Genomic DNA, 27,314 nt, shown 5'->3' with positions numbered 1-27,314 from the left:
GTTTCCCCTTACCTTTTTTATTACCAGCCGGTATTATTCAAATTCACAGACACTTATAACAAGCTTATTTTACCGAAGGGAGAATCAGAGATGTCTTTATATATTTTGTAGAATTATGTTCCTGTAGGTAGAGAATAGGTGCTTCATTGTACTGTACATACCACGTAATATTTTTAATTGTCCCTTAGCCTTTTGAATTGCCCTCAATCAAGATTGATAAAAAAAAAACAATCTAGCTTAAAACCTCAAACTCAACAAATCACAAATCCATGATTTTATTCTTTGAGGATATTATAATGCAGCACTACTCACTAGCTTCAGGACATGTTAGTATTAGAAAAGTGTACATAGCTCTCCAACAGTAACTGTAGTAATGTAGCTTTAATTATATATCATAGGTAAGACAGTTTCAGGCACCTATAGTAGTCATTGGTATATTTCTGGAAGCCGATCGTGGCAGCAGGGTTGTTGTATAAATAAAATTCGAAGTTATAGGCAGAATGTATATTTTTTTGTATATAAATTATTTGCAGTTCTTTCAATACATTAGTCTACAAACATTTAAACACAAGTATTCTCTATTATGTCACACTTATTTAATTGGTGCTTTCCCCTTACAAAATGGTACAAAAATAACTCCGCAAGTAGACAATTGGTTATATTTAACACGAAGACAACGGACAAGTAATTATAAGTTATTTAAAATAATTTTGAGGCTCATTACTTTCGATTATTTTAATAATGCGTATTTTTTCTAATAAAACATATTCGTAGTGTGAAGCCTAAGTTTACTCTAATTGAGATTATTCAAGGTACATACATGATCTATCCTATATTAGTGAACATCACTAGCCGAACTTCCCACCGCACGCTAAACGCTTCAGTGCGTCAAACTCAGTAATCTACACTTCTGTAAGAGATGTCGTATTTCTTCTAGAAATTATTTAACTGCACATTACTAAGTTTCACGCAATCAAGCCACATATATGATACATCAAACCATTACATGGTTTACAACCTGGCGATAATATATCCATATTTTCTCGTTACTTATTAAATAGGGAAATAAATAGAAAAACAAAACAAGAATTATGTACATGTTCAGCCTCAAAAATACTTCCATTTGAATCAAATATGACAAAGTAAATTCTCAATATGGTTTTTTAATGTTTTGATGGCACTTCGTTTTAAAACTAGGCTCTATGTGTGGTGCAGAGACCGCGGCGTGTAGTGATACGTGGCTAAACCAACCATGGATAGGAACAAGAAAGAACTAACATAACGTAAGGTTCACGAGTAATCCTAACTTAACCAAGAATAAATAAATAAAAATATAGCTCTATTATATAATGTGATGACTTCTTAAGACCATGGACAAGATTAGGCATTAGTGAACAATTTTCTACAATAATAATATCAGCAGGCCGACTCGCAGTCGACGCGTGCGCATTGCAGGCGAGTTCTTTGTGTCATATGATGGAGCTAGTACGTACATTCAACAGAAAAGTATACAGGCAATTATTACACAAACAGTATTTGAAGTTCAAGGAATCAGTCTTGCGTTATTTTCTCAAAACATCTTTATATACAGACACAGAATTGGCTTAATAAAAAATAATCTGCGTAAACATTTCACTAAATACCATAGTTGAGTCCCATATTCAATACTTACAAATAATACAGTTAACATTATTAATTTAACTATTTATAAATTATTTTGTTAGTCGGTATTTAAAGGATCCGGCCCTTTCTAGCAACCTGTACTAGACAATGCATATTAATTTGTACAAATAAGATTATAATATTATGATAATGCAAACACGAAGTCCACCTTAGGAAACTAGCAGCTCAGTCGACCCGTCCGCCACCCAATCATAGGAATCAAACTACAATCAGTTGGAGCAATGATCGTTCACAATCATTCCCATAATAACTAATATCTTCACTAGGCATCGCTCAGATTGGACTAAATAAATAACTATGAAATAATTCCGAGCGTTAGATTGAGTAGGGATATTCTCCGAGATAGTCTATTAGAGTGGAAGGTAGAGGAAGAAGCCTGTGCTTGGGGGCGCACCAGAGCTTGGGCGTGAGGGGGTTGGAGTCCAGCGCCTTGTGGACGGCCAGGCGGGCCGCGTGCAGCAGCGACGGCGGGCTCTTGCGGAGCGGCGCCTTCAGCATGACGGGCGAGTGCGGGCAGCCCTCGCGGTCCACCCACACCGTGCCCGCCGCGCCACGCTCGCCCACCCGCGCGTAGTGCTGCACCAGCTCCACCACGCAGCGGAACCGCGGCATGTACCGCGCCAGGTGCCGGTCGCAGTCTAACCTGCAGCAATAGAGATAAACACATTAGCAACTTCTCAATTTATACTTAAATATAATTTGCATAGACAATATCGATTAATCGCAAAATTTGAATAAAGATCAAGACCTCGTTGTCACCTTGTACGAAAAACCAAGACGGAAAAAGTGAACATTAATTCTAATCGTCATGGTGACCAGAGCGAATTGAATTGACAAAAAACTTCCGATAAAAAACATTACAATAAAATTAAGGAAAACCGCGAGGCTCTGATTCAACAGTACACAGTAGCAGTAGTGGGATCGCAACTGAATTACTGTGAACACCTGACGTAACGTCTTTACACGTAATTATGACGTAACAGTACTGTAGTTAGGCAGAATCATGGAATTCTTGAGGTCTCAACAACTCAATAAATATTTCACAAGACATTATTCATTTACGCTGAACTATAACCGGTCAATAATGACGCGTTTCGATGATTAATAGTTCATGAAATATTGTTGTTTATGCTAATAGCGGCTTTTATACAACTTTCCAATTGCCAGAATTCATTAGTTGCGCGTTAAGTACCTAGTTGATGTATTCTGGGAATGTGGACTAAAACTTTGTTATTTTTAGTAATTTTCCGACCTTTTATGTTCAGTTCAATTTGTAGAGGTTGCTGTGACTTAAATAGCAATTACGTGGGTTGCAAGGTAAGTTTTCCTGTACCTGGCTTTATATGTACATATCTTATACGAATTTAATTGATTGGTAGACTTACCTAAAGAAGCCTTGTTCGTAATGTAGCCTCACAGACGTGGGGCCTCTCTCAGTCTGTACTGACAATGAGAATATAAAGTTCCTATCGCCGGAATCCCGGATGACGAAAGCACCAACGCTCGCGTCTTTCAGAACCGTCCGGGCACCCTGGAAAGACGAAAATGATCATATAAAATATGCTGTCTATGTACAAAAATATTATAACAAAACGAACTCTCATTGTATAAAAACTAGCTATGTGCGAATGTGCTTTTAAATAGCAAATGGATAAACTCCCACTTATAATTAACGGCTACGTCAAATACAGCAAACATTTTACATTGAATATAATTAAAAGTCAGTGAACTCCAACCTTTTGTGCTATTTCATATCGTTAATACTCAGAAATATAACAATGAACCATTTGATTAATGCAAAGCCAAGATGACTTCATAAAACTATCAATTTATTTCTAGGAGTAAAAAATAAATGTCTGAAATAGCTATGCTAATTTATTATTGGGTACATTGTATTAAGTCCGGCTGCCAATCAACTGGCGATTATAGAATACCGTAAATGTCTGAGCCATTATCAATCATACATTATTTATGAGGAAAACTGAAATAATAATGTGAACCAAAGAATTTAACTGTTTGCGATTTGAAATCGGCTATTATTAATCTGACCACAAAGAGGACGAGGAGAAAGTAATAGTAAATAATGAATTTAGGTTATTTGAGCACATTTTCGCATTTTGCAATGGAAATGAAATAATAAATTATAGTTACCAAAAACGATAAGAGATGGCGCTAGCATACAGAAAAAAATACACACCAGCCAATCCAAACTGCCGTAGTACCAGCCTGATAGCCTTAACGCTCTCAGGGTGTCCGCCAGCCTCCTCAGCTCATCGTTGTACGGTGAGGGTATAAGAGGTGACAGCGGTGTTGTGATGGGGGAGTGAGGCAAGTACGTCGGCTGGACCGTGAAGGGAGGTGGTGTGTGGGGCGACGCGTGGCACTTTCCCGCAGTCGGGGCTAGTGACACGCGCAACTCGTGCCTGCAGTTTGGGCAGCATGCTACACCCGTCGACCAGCTACTCAGCGGCACCGCCACTTCCACACAGGCATCTGGAAAGATTGAGAAGTCATTTTAGAATACTCATCATCAGCATATTCCATAGGCTACAATGGGTAGGGTTTATCCACATTTCCAAAGCCTTAAATGGGATTGAATGGAATGGGCCCTTGAAGGAATAAGTTTCTTGGGTGTTCGTAGGTATATTTTGTCTGCATAGAAGGCTAAAAAATGATAAAGCAATTCTATATTTGGGGTCTCCTTCAGACATTTCCATTTACTAAGCAACGGTAGACATTGTTATCACATAAAGTAATGTTTAGTGCTATTTTATGTACCCGTAAAGACATACATTCATAAAAGTTGAATGATCACAAAACTGATTAGGTTAAGCTTAATGAAACTGATAACTGTGACACGGTTAAACAAGTACACAGTATTAATTTCTACAGAACTCCACTAAAATGATAATATGACAATGGAATTCAATATGTATTTGATAAAAATCAAGTGTTTCCTCTAAGTGTGGTTTTTTATCATTGCTTCACAGAAGTGGTATCTACATAATAATTAGCAATAACTTGATATATTAAGAAAGGCCACTTGGGTCAAGACTGGTCATTGATCATTCTGAAACTTAATTGTGCAAAGATATAAAACCTTTTTAAGCAATTTAGTCTATTACTGGCACCATGTTGGCCTTAATTAATTCTTTTTTAGTAGTTATACATACTTTTGTGTATAGAAACATTTTGTTATCCTGTAATATGTAATAAACTCATAATATTGACAATGTATCTATGGATTTTTCCTATGAATCTGTGTTATTATCTCTGGTCACACATACATATTTGCTCTCTTATCACACTATTTTTAGATACAGTACGCTGATAAAGAGGCTGTGTGTGAATTGTGCTAATCAAACACTGTCAGAATCACAAAATTATCATAAAATTAGTTTTTACTTTCAAGCTAATATAATACCACACGTTTTTTGTACAGATGTTATTTCACTGACTCAATGAAAACCTGTTTTCGTTTAGAATTTTGGTAAAATCTTTGTTTTGGGGTTTGATGATTCTTTAAAGCCTTATATTCCATGGTATTTAAACGCATCCCTAAGAAAATAACTTTTAGATCTGTAAACACTGCTGGTGTATCACCATGGCAATAATTTAGCGCTAAAACCAAACAAGTCGACAACTTACTTTGAGGAGATAACCTCGCTGCTAATGTCATGTTTAAAGGACAAGTTGTTGTCTCTCGCCTTTCAATAATGCACATTTGTTCAAACAGACGCGTGTAGCGTGTTCCTCCCACCTAACGTGCGGAGGCCACGATTCACTCAATTTTACACATAAGGAACACAAACTGTGTCCGCATTCACAATGTGAGCACAATATAAAACTTTTAATCACTTCCTTGTTGAATGAATCCCAATGATAAACTTTTATGTGTTTACAATAAACAAATCCATGGAAGTTTTCAATTATTCCAAACGTCACTGTCACAATTTATTGCCATCCACAAGAAACAGTCAAAACACTTTAAAAATAGAGTAGTCACTATTGGTTCACGATGGCAGTGAATTTAACAAAAATATTTTATGTTGAAAACAACTGCTACTCCGAAACGCTAAAAGCGGACTGATGAATGGATGAGGTAAAGTGCGGGGCGCGACCGTCACGTTCTTCGACACAACTCGACTGATATATTGTTTTACCGACTGACTGAACCGACGCGACGCGACGCCAGCGCTACTCTGCCTGCGAGTAGTGCAGACGACGATAGTAACAAATGGAGGGGATTCGTGGACGAGCGAGGCTGAGTAAAGCAACAGAGAGTGATACGAAACTCGAACGTTCACTGCCTTCTGAGAATTCATTCACCCACCAACAATAATAATTACTAGTTATCTAGCTATTTGCTATATACATTGAGTTATATTCAGTTGTATGTGGCTTGGCGATTCTACGTAAAACTATTTCTCTTTAAAGATAATTAAAGTATGAAGTTAAGACTTACGAACAATAGAATTTATAATGAGAGGTAATAATAATTTAAGTACCTACTCAAGTCATAACAAAGCAGGCAAAAAATAATATAAGTCTACTAACTGCCTAAAACTTTTAGAAAGCTATCAATTTTTTTACAATAAAGGAAATAAACTAATATGTTTCTAATTAAATTACGCACAAACATGTTAACAGTAAAATAACCAAACTAACAAAAAAAAACTAAATTAGTAACACATGACCTCATTATCGGAACGAATTACCATACTAAAGCAATATGTGCTGTGCGCATCTCTAGTAACCTATTCAATTTTCGAAAAAAAAAACGGCTTTTTCAAGGAGTGACATTTGTTCCGTATTCTGTGGTATGATTTTGTTTTTTTTTTTCTATTTTAATCTCAAGTCATCAATATAGTGAGTGAGTTTTGAATAAAGAACATTGAAATGTAAGTTCTATTATGTTTTCTTTTGTTTGTGAACTAATGTTCCTACATTTAATAAATCATTGATCAATGTAGCACATGGTCATATTTCTCATAAGTAAAACATCTGACATGCTGACATGCATGATAACTTTTGTAACGTCTTGAAGGCATTCGTTGCGTTAACATACCTAGGTAACTCATGCAAAATGATTTCGATAGGTTAGTGTTTTACTTACGTAAAACCGTGGTGTGTTAATCACATCAAATTCTCATTTATTATTTATCTTGACGTCAATTTAACGTCCAATTGTTAGAGCAGCTACGTGATTTCAATAATAACGAACACCGCCCGCCGATTTATACCTACTAGGTACATAACTACGAAGCGTAGGCAATACCCAGTTCTATGAAAGCTAAAGGTATGCGAGTGAACTATTCCCGAAATCGAATCACATTCGTCGGAATATGTGGGTAGTTAACCGACCCACCTAATGATGTAGCGAAAACACATTTTTAAAATGGTTTCAAGAGCTGTAGTTGTTATTCTAGTGTAGCGCATACACAATCAGGTTTATTTTAGCGATTTGCAGAATTGAATCGTTTACGTGATACTTTTCATTGTAAACTTTCGAATGCCGATGTATTTTGGGCGTAACTGCCAAATATTTCCGTGGCCTCATGCGGAGAAACTTAATAACAACGCGATTTGACGTAGTTATTGTTTTGTGTTTGGCTAGTTTCCATTAGCGAACCCTATCGCCTATAGTTATGTGACGGCTGGTCACTATGGAAAGTCTTTTGTGTCCTGCTAGCGAGCTGGCTTTGCCTTTTACAACGCGTCACGACTCACGATCTTTGTTTCTGCGAATGCTACCCATATATTGCGATATATAGCGTTAAGTTCATGTATTAGGAATGTAAATCCTAGTCCTCGTGGCTTGTGCCCGGCAGTAGGACCAATAAAAAGACTGATTAGGATGATGAATCTAGACTCCTACTTAGAATTTGTATTAGAATGTTCTATGGATCTCGGAAAAGTATGAACCTCTCCCGTTTTCAAAAGATTTTTTTTTGAAAGAACATAACATTTCAGATTCACGCTTATTTAAGAACAATAGTTGTTAAATCAAAGCGGTCCTTTTCTGTCTTTAGACGAATTTCTCATAAGTTGGCCCATTTCTGAACAATGCTTTATCTGAGTCTACCTGAGGGACAATGAAAACTTTTAAATCCTTATTTCAATGACAAATGTTCAAAACAGCTTCCGTTTCGATAAAAATGATTAGATAAACTGAACAGTCATCAGTCGCCTAAGTCTAGCTAGTCTTATGTTTCGTTCAACGTAACAATGATTCATTCGGTACCTAACATAGTCCGTTCTTATTAGGAAGATAATTTTCAATGTTTGAATGACTAAGTATCTGTACCTTAGGTATAAATATTGAATTATGTCAGTTACATGTTTATTTATGTATTCCTAAGTTTACCAAGAACGTTCTTCCGATTATCCCAATGGGTTAGTACAGAATTTGAAATTCCCGTTACATGAAACTGTAAGACCAAGTTCAGTTCAAGTTAACTCAAGCCTGGTATTATAATGATCTTCCTAGACTCGGGGATCGCCTCCAGGAAGTAATATTATATCCCTGCCTTCAAAAAAGCGGAAGATTTCGCATTAATTTCCGAATGCGGGCTTATAATACTACTGAGAGTAGGTACTTACATAAGATTATTGATTTTTATTATACTAAATAAATATATTTTTATCTTCTATAGAATTTTCGCGTATTGCTGAACGCAAACCCATCAATCTTTGTCATAATAATAATACATTATGAGAAAGCCACTTTCGCATTAGCTCGGTTGGAAATTGAATAAGAGCTCGTTGTAATCGCAGCAACGACAAAATTTGATTCAAAATATATTGTTGAATGTGCCCCTATATGTGCTCTTTTCTTTTCAACAATACATATTCGTTACAATTATCCACTTCAAATTTCGACAGAGGGTGTAATAAAAAGCGTTTCGAGTATAAAGGAGCAGCATGGTCGTGCGCAGGTGTTCGATTCGCGCCCGAGCGTGCCATAGAGAGCGAGTTCCTCGTAGTGCGATTATATTCGGCGTTCTCGGAATCCCTTACCTGCGACTGCGCAGCTTTCACAACCATCTGCCGGCTGTCATTGGCGCAAACGCTCACTCGTAGCGCAGCTGTCGCCATTGAATAAGCATAAGCTCCCCAATTTATATAGATGATTTATTTTATACATTTTGGTGCAATTAAACGGCTTTAGGTTGTTCCCGTGGGATTAACGACTTTATGCAGCGGATCCAGCTGGTCGCGATTAGTTATTACATGCGCCTACTTGACATTATTGTCTGTATGAATTTTCAAGCGACTAAATGATATCTCATAAATCCCTCATAGAATGAGTTTAAATACGAATATCAAGATGTCTAACAAACAAGTCCATCATCCATAAAGTTTTCTCATAGAGCGACTAAGCTGACATATACTCACACGAACGAAAACTCGATGCCGAACCAAGTATTTATTTAGGGAGGTCATGCCGTTTCGCAGAAGTTTGCTGGCACACTCCGATTTCAATTTCACAGAGAATACCGTTGTTCTCGGTACTTCTTTATTAGACGCGAAGAGTTAGGCTGAATAAACATATTCGCAGAATTTATATCGATAATGCTTTATCACTCGTGTGCGGTACCGGTTAACTTTGCGGTGGTACTCGGCGAAGATAACGGGTTATTGCTAAATGAAGTAGACATCCAGATGGGTATGAATTTGATTAAGTTATTACTTCCGTCTCACAGTTACGGTAGAAAGTTTGGGAACCTTCTTTGAATGTAATATACAAACAATATTTCTGGTATATCGGGTGACAAAAGCGGCTTAAATTATTAGGTAGGTACTACAAAATAGTGTCAACTGAATATCTGATCTGAAATATACGAATACTTTTGAACAAAATAAAAAAAATAGGTAGTGGATATTCAATACTGTGCTGATTTGGAACACATATTTGTCATACTATTCCGGGCAGAAATATTACACTACCGAGTGCCGAGCAAAAATACCTCATGTAATTTAATAAAGAAATAATTGTAATTACACGGTCATACCGTATGAACAGATGTGTTTAAAAAACAGTTTCTGACCGTTTGTCGGCCGGCACGTTGATCACCAAGAGCTAATTACTCAGTAGTGTGTTGTAGAGTATTTAAAGGTATGTTCTGCGTCACTGTCCACTCACGCTGATAACTTGAACAAGTTTCTATTAAATAGGTCACCTACTTATCGAGTGACAATTACTAAAAGCATCGACAATACTGTATACAGCAATAAAAATGTAAATGTTAGTTACGAGAGAAAATTTAAAATAAAACGCGGCGCTTCTGCCCACGCAGTGCGCTTAATTTTATGGTTGTATAGCCATGTAATTGTTATATTTCTAGGAACTGACACTTCACGCTCTGTGTGTGGCTTCTAGTGATATTGAAGCCGATATATTCAGAGCCCACTCAGCCGAGGCTCATCACGAAAAAATGAAAGGAAAAAAGAAAAAAGTACCTACATGGATTTTTTTCGAAACGTAGCTGAATAACAATTTTTAACGCCCCGCGTGTTCTGAAAAAGATCGGTCAAAAGCATGAATGGTCGTGCCATTATTAAAAGTATGAAAAATATTTTTTGTTTAATTGGAAAGAGTAATAAAGTTATTGATTTATCGCAATATGTTTCTGCGTTTCTATCAATTCGCGAAATTCACGCTTTGTAAATGCAAACAATAGCTTGGTATTAGTGTTGTATTGAACGTGTCGCTATTGTATGGGTTCATATGGGTTCGCGCCATAATAAGTTGTTCTAGGAAAAACAAGCCGTAAACATCACTAGTTATTGTATTAACGCCGTAAATAAACAAACAGACGAAGGATTCCATGGAAATATTATAATGTAGGCACTTAATTATGTAATATTTCAACGAGCAAGCCATTAACTGCATTTGTTTGTAATGCAGGAATATTCATCCCTCATTGATCACGTAGACACGGTAAATGAAAATTAGCTATTTTGTATTTCAGTATATTCATAATCATTAGTGTTAAATGTAGAGGATAATATCATCATCATCATCATCAGCCATTTTATACACAGGGCCTGTTTTTAAATAGAGAAAAAATGAGCGTTAATCACGCTTGCTCAAAGTGGATTGGCAAGAAAAATATGCGGTTATAAGTTAGTAATTCCAATGCGATTTTTTGATACATGTGTGTGTTTAACTGTTAAACCATACAGTTATGTTTGCAATTAACTAGAACTAACAGTACAGGCGTAATGCATATGCATATGACGCGTACTCATCTCGTGTTGAAAGTAAAAGTGAATATATTGATTACTTTTACGACGTAGAGCTATATTTTATAATATAGAATGCAGTAGGTAAATCTTCTAAAGCAAAAATATAAAAATAGAGTTATTGATATTGTATGCTTCAAATCCTCAAGTAATGAAGAATGTATCATTATATCTATATCTAGGTATCGCCAAAAATGTTGGTAGCATCTAGTTTTGCCGATATTATACCTAAAGCATATTTCTTTGAGTTAAATATTTACATGTCGTTTCAAAGAATTCTCAATTTTACGTAACGAGCGAAACCGACTGGTATTAACTTTTCTTCTCAGAACTCGATCGTAATGAAAACCTTAGTGGAAAAGTACTTATTTCGTCGAAAACTTGTAAAATTTTCATTGGAATTTATAAGAAAGTTTTAGAAGTCATTATGAATGTTTTTTCTTTTCATGGCCTCCCAGAAATGTTTTGTCTTTCTTTCATTTGCACTACGCCCACATTCGAATAGCTCCTTATAGACTCACTTATTTCTAGTTATCCAAAGCATAAAGGCCGTCCCGTACTTTGGTACCCAGTTCTTGCAACCTTTCTTTACTTTGTATTGTTACTAAGAGGATTTCTTGCAATTCTCAGTTGTGTGACGGTGCCTTTCTAAGAAGCGCTGTTTGCAGTATCTATGTACATATGCAGGCAATGTAGGTGTGTAGTACGTATGTGTAAAGTAATATCATAATTTTCTTTATCTGTTGTTACGTTGAAACGCTATGATTAATTTTATAAGCGTAACTTAGATGATTCATTTGTACGATGCCCCCTAATTGCGTTTATTGTGAATAGCTTGATTTAACCATAATTTTACGTTACTAATTTTCATTCAAATAAAGCATCATAATATTTAAAGTTATACATATAGTACAATCAATTGTTGAGGTATAGACGTGGGTTATGATGACATACGTCAGTTTTATTATGTTAGTCGATGGTAACGCGTTGCGCAGTAATCCTTATTTCCCGTGTGACCCTATAGATCCTCTAGAATATTAAGTAGCCCACGTTCATTTGGAAAGAATAGAACGGACTGTGGATACAAATTTAATTAATAATTAAATGATATTTGTTGTATATCGGCTTCTATTTGTGACTAGCATAATAATTTATCAATTCAGAATGTAAGCTATGTGCCAAATTGTATTGTAAGCCCACCGGTTTGCGTAGCTATCATCCAAACTTCCACGAAATATTAAAGTAAGAGATTTTAATACTAATATGTACGCTATAGCTAATAAAGTTTTAGTTATTCCTAATTGCATTGAAACATAAGCGCAACTTGTAAGCTATTATTATGTATACATGCAAATGTACCAAGATATTGTACCTAAGTTTCTTGAGAATATGCTAAAGTTTCAGCTAGTCAGAAATGCTTTGTAAGACACTATGGTACTAACAACACTTCTAAGTATTGAGGTTTAGACATTCGAAACAAAGGGGGTGATAATTGTTCACTTAAAGTATTACTAAATCACATTTTCTTAGTACTGCCTACACATAAAACTCGAGTAGAATGGAATAAAATAGTGGCATAAACAATCCCGGTAAAATATCAAGTCAAATTACTTAAAACAAATTCAACAGACGATAAAACAACAAAATAATGAATACCCACTTTGAGCTCCCACTTAACAAAAGGTCTGTAATTGAAAAAGGAAATCAAAGACTTAATTTGATTGTCAGGTTCAAAATATGGCTTCTGAGAAAATTAGATTTTCCGTTCAACGAAATGGCATCGACAATAACTGAAATTCTGTTCAATGTTGATTCTCTTCTCTGAGAATTGTTGTTTTAATAGGATTTCTAAATAATATTATTTCTTAGTGAGAAAAGCTGGCAGCATTATGTTTGGATACTGAAAGCATACTCTTTATGTTCTTATGTCATAAGAACCTCCTCGATGAACAGGACAAAAGTGCTTCATTTTTATATAGATGATTTCGTGAAAATAATCCTAAGAGTTCTATGGAGGTTCTAAAGGAAACATCAAATCGTTTTCGACACAGTCAGTAAAGGGACATAGCAACAGTTTCTTGACGCATTCTTGATAGACAACAGCGAGCATGGTTTCATCATCATTCATCATAATTTTCAACGGCTCATCAGTCACATTCCCGGCCTCTTCTTACTACGTATTTGATTCAACGAGCTATGACGTATTCGAAACAAACACAATTACGAATGTGTTGGTATGTAGGTATTATGTTCTGTCAACATAAACTTCATTAATAGGCACACGTGTTGTACGCAGACGACAAAAATCCTGATTGGTCAGTGAAGGAAATTACGTAGCGCTATCAGACTGACACAATTAATTTAATTAAACTATACAGTGTACATGTCATGAATGAAGTCGTGATAAAGAGGTTACTAGTACTTGCAATATTATTTTCAATTGCAGATTGTAAGGAAAATCATTTTGTATTAAATGGTTTCTGCTGCCTGGGTATTTCTAAAGATAGCGAGCAAAACGTTGCGCGGTATTCGATTCTGGAATATTGCTGCAATCCGGAAATAGCCGGTTCGTAATAAACGACAATGAATAGATGTATACCGCCCGACACACTTTTACTTTAGCCTCATAACTTACTAGTGGATAATTTATGAGTTCGTTTACCGTATTATGTGTATGATCATACTACAGAGGAAGAAACATGATTAATTACAAATGATAATAAAACTGTTCCAAGTTCTGTTTTACAGTAAATATAGAGATAAGTTAATAATAGACGCTGCGTCAGGCTTCCCGAGTTGTTTTGTAAATAAAAGATAGAATAAATATAGCAGAGGAAGCATGATAAATTCATTGTGCATCAAGAGGCGAAGTTGGAATGTGTAAAAATATAATATTGTCACAGCGCGATGAAGTGACAAAGACTGGTGTGAAACTGTAACTTCCTGTCGACGTCGCATCGGAGGCGCTAATTGTGTTCGCAGCTCGTTCTCTTTTTAAATTCCTTAATTTTGCCAACAATCACATTCATATCGCCGGGAGATTTACATCATCATCGCAATCTCTTTACAGAACACTTGTAGTATGTTATTTAAAATCCACAACGAAATCGTTGGCATTTCGGGTAACAATACTAGGAACGGGTGTGTCATGACGTTAAAATTATCGTCAGTTCTCTAGAAATAACCTAGCCCTCGTCCATACACAGGTAAAACTGAGTCATCGCGGGGGTAAGGTTGGCGCGCGAGTGGTCTTCATTTTATTTATACTTCGACCTTGTAATATAAAGTATAAATACTTTCTCAGAACACGATGGAATCATGCAGGGGCATGTTTATATGTAATTATTATAATTCCAACAGACTGAAAACTGTGACGCGACGCGACAAGAACTGCTGACAAGATACTATAAATAAACGAATCTGCATTTTATGAGTATTTTGTTTGCAAATTAAGTGTGATATGAATAGCGCCAGTAATTAAGCTCTCCAACTAAAAGCCACGTAGTAAAGTGGACACACAAAGTAATATGTATGAAACTGACAAAAATGGCCGATAAACTCGCACAGCAGTTGCAGTTATTTTGTTTTATAGTTTAATGGATGACACTTTCCAGATTGAAATGCTTTATTTATCAAGGAGGGTTTTCATTCGTATTTCCTAATAAATTTGCCCACTTAGATAATGAGCCAATACCCGTGTTCGTGCTGGCCTCTCCATTGAAGTAAGCACTTCAAGTAGAACTTCAAGATGCAATTATCGAAAAACAACTTCTTAGTATAAAGACTTGAGAGGTATGTTTATTTCCATCTCCATTAGTGCATTCTTCTTGAGAAGTATTAAAATGTTTTGAAATTGACTTAATCGTGTGTCTGTACTGTACCTTTCTGCTTACATTAGGTACTTTTTCTTTTCTTCATTATTGTCATTCTTCATTCGATTATCTTCTCATTTCGTAAACCAGGTTTTAAGATAACTTCAAGCTCCAGCAAAATTATTTTGAAAATACCGAGACATGAACTTGTTGCTGATAAATATAGAGTTCTTTCGTGCGACACATTTCAAGTTTCAAACAACGTTCATAAACTTTCTTATCTTCAGTAACAGAATAACTTGAAGATCTTGTTCGAGGCTCCGGTGCCTAGGTAAGACGCTTACAAACATTATTTACTGCTAATTGACTCTGTAAAATGACCGCTTCTAGTTTATATTTCAATAGCTGTAACGGTAACTAGTACTGTTATGTCTGTTATTTATTACCCTCATATTTCTCTATTCATCTATTATTATTAAAATTAGACCTGCCTGGTTTTTACGACGTCAGGATGGGAGGTATTCAACATAAAAATTGGCTATAGAATATGCAGGTGTCCCAAGTAATTTGAATTTGAAAACTGCTGTGACTAAAGTGGATGAAAGGAGACCGCCTTTGCCATCAATGTACCAATAAATGTTTAATTCATTTCTATAACGAGACAATTAAGCGTAACAGAATTTAATCAATCCACTTGTTCTCCTTAATTGACAAGTGTTTTCGATATTGTGTTCGTATCTCTTTAATTTGTCTTAGATTAGAAACAATATTCTACTGTTTATTTCTTCTTATCTTCACCTTGTTCATGAGTAGTTTTTAAGTAACTAAGCGGAGGAATGTGAATTTACCTTGTTTTATGACCATTTCAAAACAGCACTTTTCCAATTTCATGCTGAATAATTTCTGTTTCCAAAACATACGAAGCTCGAACTTTTGGCACAAAGAATTGCTAGGTCGGAAATATGGGATTTTGCTCGCTGTTTGCAGTGTTCCGGCGATTTTCCATTATTCAGGCGAATTTTACGGTTACGAGACTGTTACGGCTAGACCCATTACACGGAATGTACTTCATGAAGTATTTTAGTAATTGAGATTTTATTCCATGAATGCCCGTGGCTCATGTATTCGAATGATTTATATTAAATAATAGTTTACCAGTAGCTCGTTATATCAACTGTGTTCACACACAAAGTTCTCAGAAACTTCAGGCGGCTATAAATAACGCTCAAACATTATACATATTTTTGGTAACAGCTGATATTGAAAACGTACGGTTTGAAGTGCGCTCTGACGAGAGACATATGGACGCTCATCTTTCACATTTTACTGAGATAAACAAAACTGGCTATAAAGATCGACGTGTGAAAGGAAAAGTGGGACGTCAGCCCAAAGTATTCAAAATGTGTATGAAAAAGGTTTAAGTATGCGTGATTTACGAATGTAGTTTCCTTTTTCGACCCATGCCTAAATTAAGAATTTAAAATGTCAAATTCTACGTAGGTACAATAAGGCAATTTTTTGTGCTTCTGGCCTTTGACATTGAAGCAAGAGAGCGGCGCGGCGCCAACGAGCGCACGGCCAGCAGCTGATCTCCATCGGCACTTACGGCTCCGTCGACCAACACTCGAGGAATTCCTTAATGACCCTATGAAGAAAGTCTGCTCACGACTCGAGATAAACTCAAAACGTGCATCAAGATTTTTTTTCCCTGGCTTTTAGTGCTTGTAAGCCTCGATGGTTATGCATATTGACCTCAATCGCGCAATTGATTGCGTGCTATAAAGCTCTAATGCATCACTGACGCTCGCCCGACATCACATAAAAGACTTTGGCAATAACCATTCGGATTCAATGTAAGAGTTTAGCTGAGCAACCTTCGCGTGTTCCGAGAACTTCGCCGACCGGTCGGTTCGACGTTGCGCCGCGGTTCCCGGAACGTCGACCCGTGGTAGTTTCGATTTTTAAAATAGATGCGTTCCGTTATACGTGATCCTATACGAGCTCCGATTTATGGGCAGTCAATTAGACGTTGTGTAATCTGTAAATGAGAGTATCTATTTTTATCCCGAGACCAGACCCGTTTCCGAGTGAAAGGGATTTCCTACGGTGAACTTGTAAAACAGGTTTAGGAGTTACGAACTTTCCTCCTTCGACGTTTCATTTCATTTGAACTGAATGTTGATTTTTTGGCCTGATATTCTTGATGAGCCAAACATAATCAATGTAGATAAAAGTTATACATATTCGCAACGATGCATGTACAACATCATCATCATCATCATCATCATCAGCCTATCGCAGTCCACTGCTGGACATAGGCCTCTCCAAGTGCACGCCACTGAGATCGATTTTCGGCATGTACAACGATAAACTATAATAAGCAGTAGTAGCCGCAGAGGTGACCTAATCGTTTGCCTTCACCTTATTTACAGAAGTTTATCGACATATCAGTTGCTACCAGGCCAAAGCTAAGCCAATTAGTAAATCTGCTTTATACAGATATAAAAATAAACTCTTTCACTAATGCAAAAAAGGAGTTGCTTGGTTTTTCAATATTCAATTCACCTCATTTTAAAAAGCGTCCACAAGGACGAACGAATTCATCTCAAAGGCGCAACGGCAAATTAAACCGCTCGCTACCGTGGATTCGACATAGCACTTTAAATATTCACAATATAGAGGCTGATATTGTGTGGCCGAGGTACAGATCAAAGCAGTATTTCAATCAGTTCGTTAGACGAAACTGTCGAGCGGGTTCGCAGTAGTCCGCCATTGAAATTTAAACTAGCCGCTCTTCTGGGAAAGGGATGCAAGCGACTATATATTTTTCCTTCGTTTTGCTTTAGTCAGTTCGTCCTAGCCCAACAAAACATGCGATGCCCACAGTGCGAAGCAAATTGGATATGGATTTAACGTTCTTGAATCCTGGTGGTCCAAAAATATTTTTGTTTTGTTTATTGTCCACTATTCTGAGCTGTTGGTTAATAACATAGTTACAAATACTGCGTTGAAGTGATATTGCCAGTTCGTATTTCTGAAACGGTTTTTGATAACAGTACTTACATCAGATTCTCTTTAGCCGACTTCTCAACAGTATTTCTTAATAGTGGATACTTAATTTTTATGCAGTCTTGATAGTCATGTATGCATTATGAATAAATATATTTCTTGGAAGCGCATCAATAACTTTGAAGTTTCCTAAGAGGCTGAGGTCAGAGGCGAACACTGCATTAAATTTAATAGCCGTGCATAATGCTGTGTATGGCATTGTCGGTCCTTCGGCGAACAACAACCCGTATACAATTTTCAAAATGAGACAATGCAAAAAATAAATAAAAAATGAAGTCATAATGCTGGCGATTTCTCATAACAACCCTTGGGTCGGAGGCTTCCAAGGATTAATTACGAGTTCCGAGTAGGGCCGCCACCGGGCCATTCGATTCTCGGTAAACTCGAATCGAAAAAGGAGCAAAAACGGACGCGGCGCGTTCTGAGAACACGCATACCTGCGCCCGCGCAGCCATCCCACCTTGTTCCGTCCGCCCGCCGATTCGAGAGAACTCACATTTTCCTAGTAGTTACTGTCCCAAGTAAAACAACATTTTCTCTTTTTCATATCATGTAAACTGTAGCTAGCTACTCCCAATACACGTAAGCGGGAAACGACTGTTTACATATTTGTTTAAGAACACTTGCTTATATAATAAGACAAATAGCGAGCTAGTGAAGGCGCTGACGTGGGCCGTTACCTCTTTGTGCTCGGTAAGCAATAGTGTCGGTTTAGATGCATAACTTTTTATTTTTATACCTAGCTTTAAATTGCATATTATTATGTAAATACGATGCGATTTCCAAGCATTGATGAAGCTAGAATTACGATCGTACTTATCATATTTCAGAAATCAGATTTAAGTACGGCATTTAATATTGATAAGTTCTGGGAAACTAACAATGTACGAGTTCGACGGCTGGTTCAAGAAAATGCATTCGTAGCGTATCCACGGAAGTAATGTTTAATACGAATACTAAAGTAGTTAGTTGCTAAGTGAAATCTCTCAACAAGGTTATATTTTGGTTTTAGTTTCTGGAATTTTTGATTAATTGTGTTAATATAAATCCGTTTACGAAGAAACGGAAAGAGGGAATGTAAATAATATTTGAGGGAAATAATGAGACTACGAAGATATATTAATATAATTCTATAGGTAGGTTATTCCGGATCCAGTAAGTTGGTTTTTGTCATGATTACGGTGCTTATGTTGCACTGCTTCCAGTAAAAGGTGTCTTCCAGGTTATGTCATCGTTAACGTCCTTTGGTTTTCTGGAGATTTTTTTTTTCTTAGTTTTCACTCATTTCAACATCTTCAAATCATAAAGATGGTGTAGAGGTTACTATTTTGTAGATTTGATTATTATCACGGGTCTACTTTGGTGATTAGTCTTTACTATCGTTCTGAACTATAGATATACATTACTCTTTTCCTCATAATTTCGTGTAGAAGTCTAATTCTTGTAATTTTCCAGAAACAGCAGACTGCCGTCAAACTCTGGGCTACAGAGGACTTGTAAGTGCACCCGAAGTTTGTCTGTGAATAATTTAGATGCCAGGCTCTCCGTACAATTGAAACGATACCAAGGTCTACTTCGAAAACAGTCGTAATCAATAATTATTTTTATCCATGTCTATCAATGCCAATTGAAGTGTTTCTACAAGGTTTCTACGAATTATATCATCGTCATAGTACATTAACCGGTAACAATAGACTCGGCTCCTTTTAGCTTTAGAATGGCAACAAAAAATACATTGTCTCCCTTTGAGGATAAACAAAGGCCACGACGATTCCCTGTAAACGATTTAACAGCGTGATGTTCCCGGTAAAACGTGGACAATGGGATTGTTAACAATAACATTGATTTGAACTAAGTGCTGTCAACAGTCTTGCGACTCACGAGGCCGCTACCGAGTGGGTGAATGGTGAAGTGGTTGCTACGTGCGTCAGGATATAGGCTAACGTAGAAAGTGTTTGGCCTAATTCAACTGTTAACTACTGCTAATCTTATCGTTCATGTTGGTTTCCTAATGGGATTCTTAGAAGTCAATTTGGCTGTAGTTACGAAAAAACATTCGTTCTAAGAATTAATTTGACTCCATGTTAATGCTGATTGATAGTAATTTGGTGCTGTCAGATTAAGTCGTAAAATGGTATAGCAAAAACAAAAATGAAAAATATCGTTTGGTTTAAATATCCGGATAGTACCAACGTTGTTATTGTCTATGCAAAATCTGTAATTTTCTCGATCAATTTATGAGTTGATCGTTCAATATTCTAAGGAAACGTTACATCGTAGCGTGCTAGCACGATAATTGTTTTCAAATGAAGTGATTCGCCGCCAAGCGAGGTGTCATTAACACAGTCAGCACGCTTGTGCATAAACATCATTTTATTTATATCATTTCCTACTGCATAACGTTACGTGGGTATTACATCGCTGCAATTAAGATAGACTGAATTCCTAACCTAGTTACGGATACGAACAAATTATGTGGGTATTTTAGTTTTTGACCTAACAAAGGAATACCAACAGATATAGATGTTGAATTAGAAATATTTGTTTTAGTATTACTCGTTTAATTAACCAGTCAATTGAAATTACTTAAAACAAGCATCCCTTAAGATGCAACCGAGTCCCATAGGACTCTTTTAAAAAACCTCTCATAGGGCAATACTTCCTTAGTTAAGAGATTGTTGTATGTTGATGACATTGCAAATTGCAAAAAAAATATATTTATGACATAAAAGTTCTTAATAACCGCACATTTGTTTTTAAATGTTACAGGATTACGTCATTCATTAATATAATCTACGCTTTATCATTTAGAACGCATTGACCCCGAAGTCTATGTGATAATGATAACAGCTGGCGCCTTTTGATATTTTCGTGTGGTCTGTGATTCTGTACATGTGTTTCGCAAGTCATAAACAAGTTTACTTTTACAGTGACGTGTGCTACATGAAGATTACACGAAGAACTAAATGAAAACATGCTTGAATGATCTATCAGATGAACAGTTTCAAACTTTTCAGTTTCTCACCTGGTAGTTTGACCACCATTGGAGGTGTGCGTGGTCGGTTGGGATCCAATGTAAACGCCTTAGATAACAACAAACACGGAAACACAAAGGCCCACTTATAATTACTTATATTTCCTCAAATCCACTTTACTGCCGTTTCGTTTCTCGGTAAAACTCTTTATAAGCAGTTTCGTAGAAACCGACTGCACTGGAGAAATTAATTTGCAGAAATCGACGTCGCCGACGGCAATCCGTCCGCGTGCCTCAACAGAAACGCTTTCTAAGTACGCGCACATTCAATTTCACTCAACGGTCGGTGTTTATCACAGATAACGATATCGCGGCGGGAGGTGAAAGTTCGGCGAGGTGGGTCGCCTCGGCGTGACAATCCTCTTTCGTGTACAAAAGCGTACTGAGCGAGCGAGCGGCGGAGCCGGCACGCGGCGCGCACCGAAGGGCGAAGCGAGTGAGGTAAACACGCGTGGCGGTGTGCGCGCGGCTCCGGGGGGGACCGGCGGCATGTGAATGTGCGACCGAGACCGAGCCCGCTCGTCGCGTTCGCCGCGCGCTCTGAACATACTTGCCGACGAGCCGCCACTTCCCAGAACTACCAACCTTGGCACTTCCACGAAATAACTCAAGGCATTGTCACTAATTTATAAAACTTATGGTCTTCCGTCCAAGGCTTGCGAGCACGGCACCGGCTGGGTCCGCTCCACAAGCTTGTGACTAACGTTAGCTCATGCACCTTACGTTGACCCCGATGACCGGGGCACGACGGTAAATTAGGTAACTTGTGGTATCTATCTATCCATCAATCAAAGTGCGAGCGCGGCCCCTGCCTCCAACAGACTAGTGGTAATAAACGTTGGAAAGTTCATTCACTTCTTGTTCTATTTTTTGTCGTTAAACACACCCATGCTCCTACTACGTTACAGATACAGGTAGATTTTGAATGAATTGAAGTGTTATCAACCTCTTTGGGAACTGTTACGACAGGTTAATAAAACGACTATAAAATGAATGGAGAATTAAAGGACAACTTTCACACGACAGGCTCATGTCCTGAAAGGTGTCACTCGACTAGTAGATAAAGTGAAAGTGTTTGATTGGAAACAATAAAAGTCGGTAGTAAAGCTGTTTCACCTTTCGTTTTATCAAACTTGGTATCAGGTAAACTTAAAATGTCATTCTTATCTAACTTTTAATTATGCATTATTCGGGTAAGTACTTTAAAGCATTTTTAAAACTAACTTTACTAGGACTCGAATTTTGCCACGAAAAGGACTACTCCTCAATATGAAGCTATAGAAATTGATGTTACTGGCGATAATATATTACTATAATTACATTATTGTAAGCTGTATCATTTGGCTGTTAGTCGACACTATAATTATAACGTAATTAACCGTAACAGCAAACTTTACTATTAAAGCACCCGACCCGAACGGTCCATTGATAGCTCAAACGCTTACCGCAGGTTTTTGTCCTATACAATAAATGGGTTTACAACAGAAATTCTGCCCCAGGAATTATTATTCCTAGTGATATTAGAATCTTATAGATGAAACTTTGTCTTTGAAAGTTCCAGTATTGCTGAAATACCTCTAAGAATAAGGGCCAATCATACTTACTACAGTGTGTTTAATAATATGAAGTTTGATACCTAAGTTAGCAGCATGCAGTGATAGACTGATATCTGTCTTTGAAGGCCTAGAATAGTAACATTAATAACTGTACCACACCGTCCGTTGTCCCATGCGAATTTATTTCTAAATACGGTTAATGACAGCGACGTGCAACACAAAATTGCAGAAAAGAGTCATTAGGTACTGCCTGAAACTTGAATCTAAAATGTAAACTTCATTGCGTGCGGATCGCGTAATGTGCGGAGTTGTTACAAACAAAAAGTGGTAAACATGTGGTAGTTTTTCTCAATCAAGAAGAGATTTGATCGAAGGACTAGCGACGATTCGTTGTATAGAAAACACTAGTTTATAGACTTGAAAAAAATAAGTATTGTAATTATGAAACTACCTCATAACTTCAGCTCATGTTCCTCATTCTAAGTAAGGTAATGATACACCAAATATAGAATATTGAATATCAAAATAACATGCATTGCTTTTATCGGGAAATTATAGTTTCAATACCGTGAAAGCTTTCTATATAATGATGCGGCCAAATAATTATACCTCATCTATCATTAAGCTACTATATTTTACGAGTCTCGTATCTATAGTGCGTGTGTGACTGTGTGAACATTTTTTGTGGCTGTGATGTGATTTATGTGTAAGTCGAAGTCAAAAAGAACATCTGTAACATCTGCTATTTTCGATAGACATCTTTTGGGAATATGATTAATATGAAATATTGTGTTCGTATTGAGACGTTTAATAACAATGGGTGATTTGGTCCCCGAGTAGGGCAAGTAATCAATAATGCTGGAGATAATCGAGTATTCCTCGAAAGGCGATGCGTGTGACATGCGCCACACTTCTACGAATGAGTGCTCTTCACGGTATGTACAGCCGGTTACAAAACTGTTCATGTATTTTATAGAAAAATATTTTGCTGCAACTTGTTTTTTTACTGTTAGTTTTAATGGGCGACCATAAAAGTATTACTGTCTGCCAGCGATGCGGTCGAATGTATTTCCAATTTTCATGAAGTTATCTATTTTACGATAAACCTACAGAAGTTACTCCTTACTATAAGGAAGAATCAGTTTTACTATATTACAATACAATTGGTGTAATAAAAACAATTACTTTCACAGAAGTATATCATTTGTATTTCACATCGAAAAAGCTACCAATATTGCAAATGGATAATGGATTAAAACAACTCCAATTCTATTGATAGCATGTAACAATGGGAACGAATGTAATTGAGCTTATCTTTTTATTGGGCTACATAACTCATTCATCGTTTTATACGGCATTTGAATGACCCACATCACTAATTGGACTTTTGTCGTTGAGTGTACGTCAGCGACAGATGTTGAGCACGTGTGTGACTGTACCGGGGTACCGAACGAGTCCATATTTCGTCAATAAATAGCTCGCATCATAAAGTTAAGAGTTTGAGTATTTGCTGTCAAGAGTCATGTTATTTAGCGCCGTTTGGCATAGTAAGCTCTCTTTAGTAGGTACCTACTTACCTACTATTTACTTTGATGTAAGTTCAAAAAAAAAATATTTTTCTTCCAATGTTTTGAGTAGGCGTTTAAGTTTTATCAGATAAATTTAAAAATAGCGCTCGGATCGGTATCAACTAAAAATATTCAGTGTAGAAAACTATTTTCTGAAGAAGATAAACTGTATTGAGGAAGAAACTTAACTTTCCGTAAGAAAACTTATTAGCTTATATCAATTGTAGTTGGATAGTTTTCCAACAACGTAATAAGGGTTATTTTTTCTCAGAGGTCCTGACCCATCAAACAGGAAAGAAGGATAATGTATCAATCGAACATCTACACAAAATATTTTGATGCGGAAATCGTAAGGCCATACTGCCTACCTAGCGACATTTATATTGGGATACATTTTTGTAGCAACCCCAAAACATTTTGTTAAAAAAATCCATTCAAAGAATATTTCTATTTGGGCTGTCTAAACACAGTTCACTTTCATCACGTTAATAGCAAAAAAATAGCGGGAAAACCATGTTTTCTTTGAGGCAGCCCATTCGCTAATTTTATCTTCGTGATCGCGAGAAAGAAGGACGAAAGTATCTACATTTTAGACTGTCGACAGTAATTGTTCTTAGAATTTCTGTGGCGGCTACAATAATAACCCGGTTTTAGACTTCATTTTATTTACATCTGAAAAACTTGACTACTTTATTACAACAATTTAGCACACCTTTTGCGTAGCTGGATAAATGGCGATTTCTAAAAAAATAAGATGTGATATGTGCCAATGTTTTCCTGTTGATTTGTGGACCTGCAAAAAACTTAAAAAAATGTGGGAAGAAAACTTCTTTTCTGTTCTATTCTTTCTACTAGTTACTTCTTCACTGTAAAACTACTGACTCTTTTAGAATGAGAATTGAAAATATTTCAATCTGAAAGATATTTAATTCCAGAGGGAAAACTTCGAATTTATTAATTGTTACATAATTGTCCTGTTTGCCATAATTTTATCCAAGAGTCATGAAAAATCAAACGAGCCGAAAAAAACACCATACACGTTTTCCTGTTGTTCTGGTTATTATGGAAATAAGAGCATGTAAGCATCTTATTTTCCTGGAACTCGTAAAAGTTGTTAGAGAAAGGAAAATTCAGTTTGTAACGCCGGCGCCGCGATAAGCCAGCTATCCGCTAAGTACGTGCCTCACATTCTGATGTACAGCAAATACGTCACATAGGCCTATTCCCCGGAATTCTGCAATGTGCTACAATGTGAACTAGTGGAATTCACAGTTTATATCCTGTATTATTTGATAGCTCTGAATATTGAACCAGATTCCGATTGCTATTATAGCTGTCTGACCTAATTACGTCTACTGATGGCAGATTATTATCTATCTATTAATCCCTTTTGTGTAATTAGCCGCTGTCTAATTATCTAGGTAGGAGGTTGTCTCTGACGAGCTTACCTCTACATTAGATACTTTGTATTTCCCTGGTTGTTGGGAGCATGCATTGGAGTACCAACCTACGTAATTCGTGACTGGAAAGCCCCACCACGAGGCGCCTCACAGTGGTGAATCCCGGGCGCTTACATTTGTTTACCGTACGTGCGGATTGTCTGCCTAGCTAATACTAACTCAGGGAATTCGGACTTAATAGCGATTGCACGTGTCGCTTGGAAAACGGCCAAACGCGAAGTTATGCAATATTTTAGGAAAAACGAGCCCACGTCTACGCTTGTGTGGTTCCGTGCCAATACTGAACAATGGCTTTTTATGTCTAGGTATTTAAATGTATTATGGACATTTATTATTCTGATGAAGTGTTGATAACAAGCCTCTTGATGACAAAAGAGCAGACTTCAATAACATATTACTTGGTATTATGTTCCTATTTATTCATTGTTTTAAAGTCTAGCCTAAAGTTTTCATTGTTTTTCAGAAAACAAATAGGCTTTGTTTAAAGCTAAAAACTTTATAAGCGTCTATACGCAATTAACGGTAATCTTTCAACAGAAATCTACGAGACACTATAGTCGATTGTTTCGTGGAGTTGCGGAAAATCGTTATCACAATACGTCGAAATTGTAGATAAATTGACGTATTATATTACTCATGACAATTAACAATATACAGGCTGCACAAAAAAGTTAGGGGAATGATCATTCAACCAGGCTACCCTGATGTTTTCTATAAAACTAAAGTCAAAAGGGTCTGATGATCTCTTACGAAACTTTGCCGTTTGGTAGCGAAGTTCCGATTGGGGATTAAACTTCAGTACTGAAGCTTCACAGAACTTTTGATCTAATAAATATTTACAGAGCTTGAAAGTTCGATAAGTTTTGGGTCCCTCGTGTCTCTGACTCCCGTAATCCAAATGTGGGTTCACCCTGTATTATAAGTAGGTAGATAAACTGAATTTGGCGCCGGCGCGGGATTGATAAGCGATAACGGTTTACTAAAATTTCTCGTATTAATCCGACATTCACATTTGAGTCAGACTTCTTTATAACTCGAAGGGGAATCCTTTTTTGAATGTGAGGCGTTTATTATTCTCTATGTGCCTTAATATCTATTAAGATGTGCTTTGTACTTTCTTAGGTACTTTATAACATACAATAGATACCAAAAATTGCTCCAAGATAAAGAGAAAGAGAAGTATAGATTCGTACGTTGTACTTAACTGCTACCCAATCCATCTCTGTCTTTGTGCCAGAAACAAGAGTCCTGCTTTAAAATACAAACAAAGTCAAAGTCAAATCATTTATTTCATTTAGGCCTTTACAAGCACTTATGAACGTCAAAAACAACTTATCTACAGCTAAAAGACGCCAATCCTAGAATCTGATAGTGTTCTCAAAATCCTACTGCATTGTTATTGTTTCTCGTTATATACATTTATGTAAATAGGCCGAGATTAGATAATTCCTCAAGTAATTACCTACATCGTAACATGCATAGTACATACATACAATACTACACGATCGTATCGCTTCGATGAATTTCGAAATCAATAAATAACTTCGCTACCGACTAGCAGGAAAAGATAAATTATGTTTTTTATTTTATTTTACATGTGAAACAGTAGTCCTTATCTTTGTGGTCATGTAGCTAATCGGATTTAGCGATCAGATTGCCCTAGTGACTCGATCCTTTAATACCTATCTACATTCTCACGTGCTACTAAGTTATTGTTCTCCATTTGTAATCGACTTCAAAATAAACTGAGGTTCTTAGTTTGATCTGTATGTATGTATGTTTATTTATGATTTTTCTTGAGGTTTTCAGAATAGCTACATCTCTATATTCTAACTTTCCTGTTACTTATCTAGTAGGTAGGTAATAAGCAGTACCTTTGTACT

General features: G+C 36.7%; 1 protein-coding gene across 2 annotated transcripts; it reads right to left on the bottom strand.

Annotated features, from left to right (window-relative positions):
* Positions 1 to 489: 489 nt before the first annotated feature.
* On the bottom strand, positions 490 to 21,489 carry LOC110378109 (suppressor of cytokine signaling 2). Of its 2 annotated transcripts, none has more exons than XM_021337230.3 (4): positions 20,839 to 21,489; positions 3,881 to 4,176; positions 3,069 to 3,214; positions 490 to 2,326 (listed from the first exon to the last, which is right to left on the bottom strand). In XM_021337230.3, the coding sequence occupies exons 1-4, from the start codon at positions 20,855 to 20,857 to the stop codon at positions 1,999 to 2,001; spliced, it is 789 nt and encodes a 262-aa protein (XP_021192905.1). In that variant the 5' UTR covers positions 20,858 to 21,489; the 3' UTR covers positions 490 to 1,998. The 2 variants fall into 2 exon arrangements, with proteins under 2 accessions (XP_021192905.1, XP_021192896.1); XM_021337221.3 differs by lacking the exon at positions 20,839 to 21,489 and adding an exon at positions 5,332 to 5,938.
* Between the last annotated feature and the right edge of the window lie 5,825 nt (positions 21,490 to 27,314).

Source organism: Helicoverpa armigera, chromosome 2, assembly GCF_030705265.1.
Source record: "Helicoverpa armigera isolate CAAS_96S chromosome 2, ASM3070526v1, whole genome shotgun sequence".
Taxonomy (NCBI): domain Eukaryota; kingdom Metazoa; phylum Arthropoda; class Insecta; order Lepidoptera; family Noctuidae; genus Helicoverpa; species Helicoverpa armigera.
This window is presented reverse-complemented; position numbering and strand designations above follow the sequence as displayed.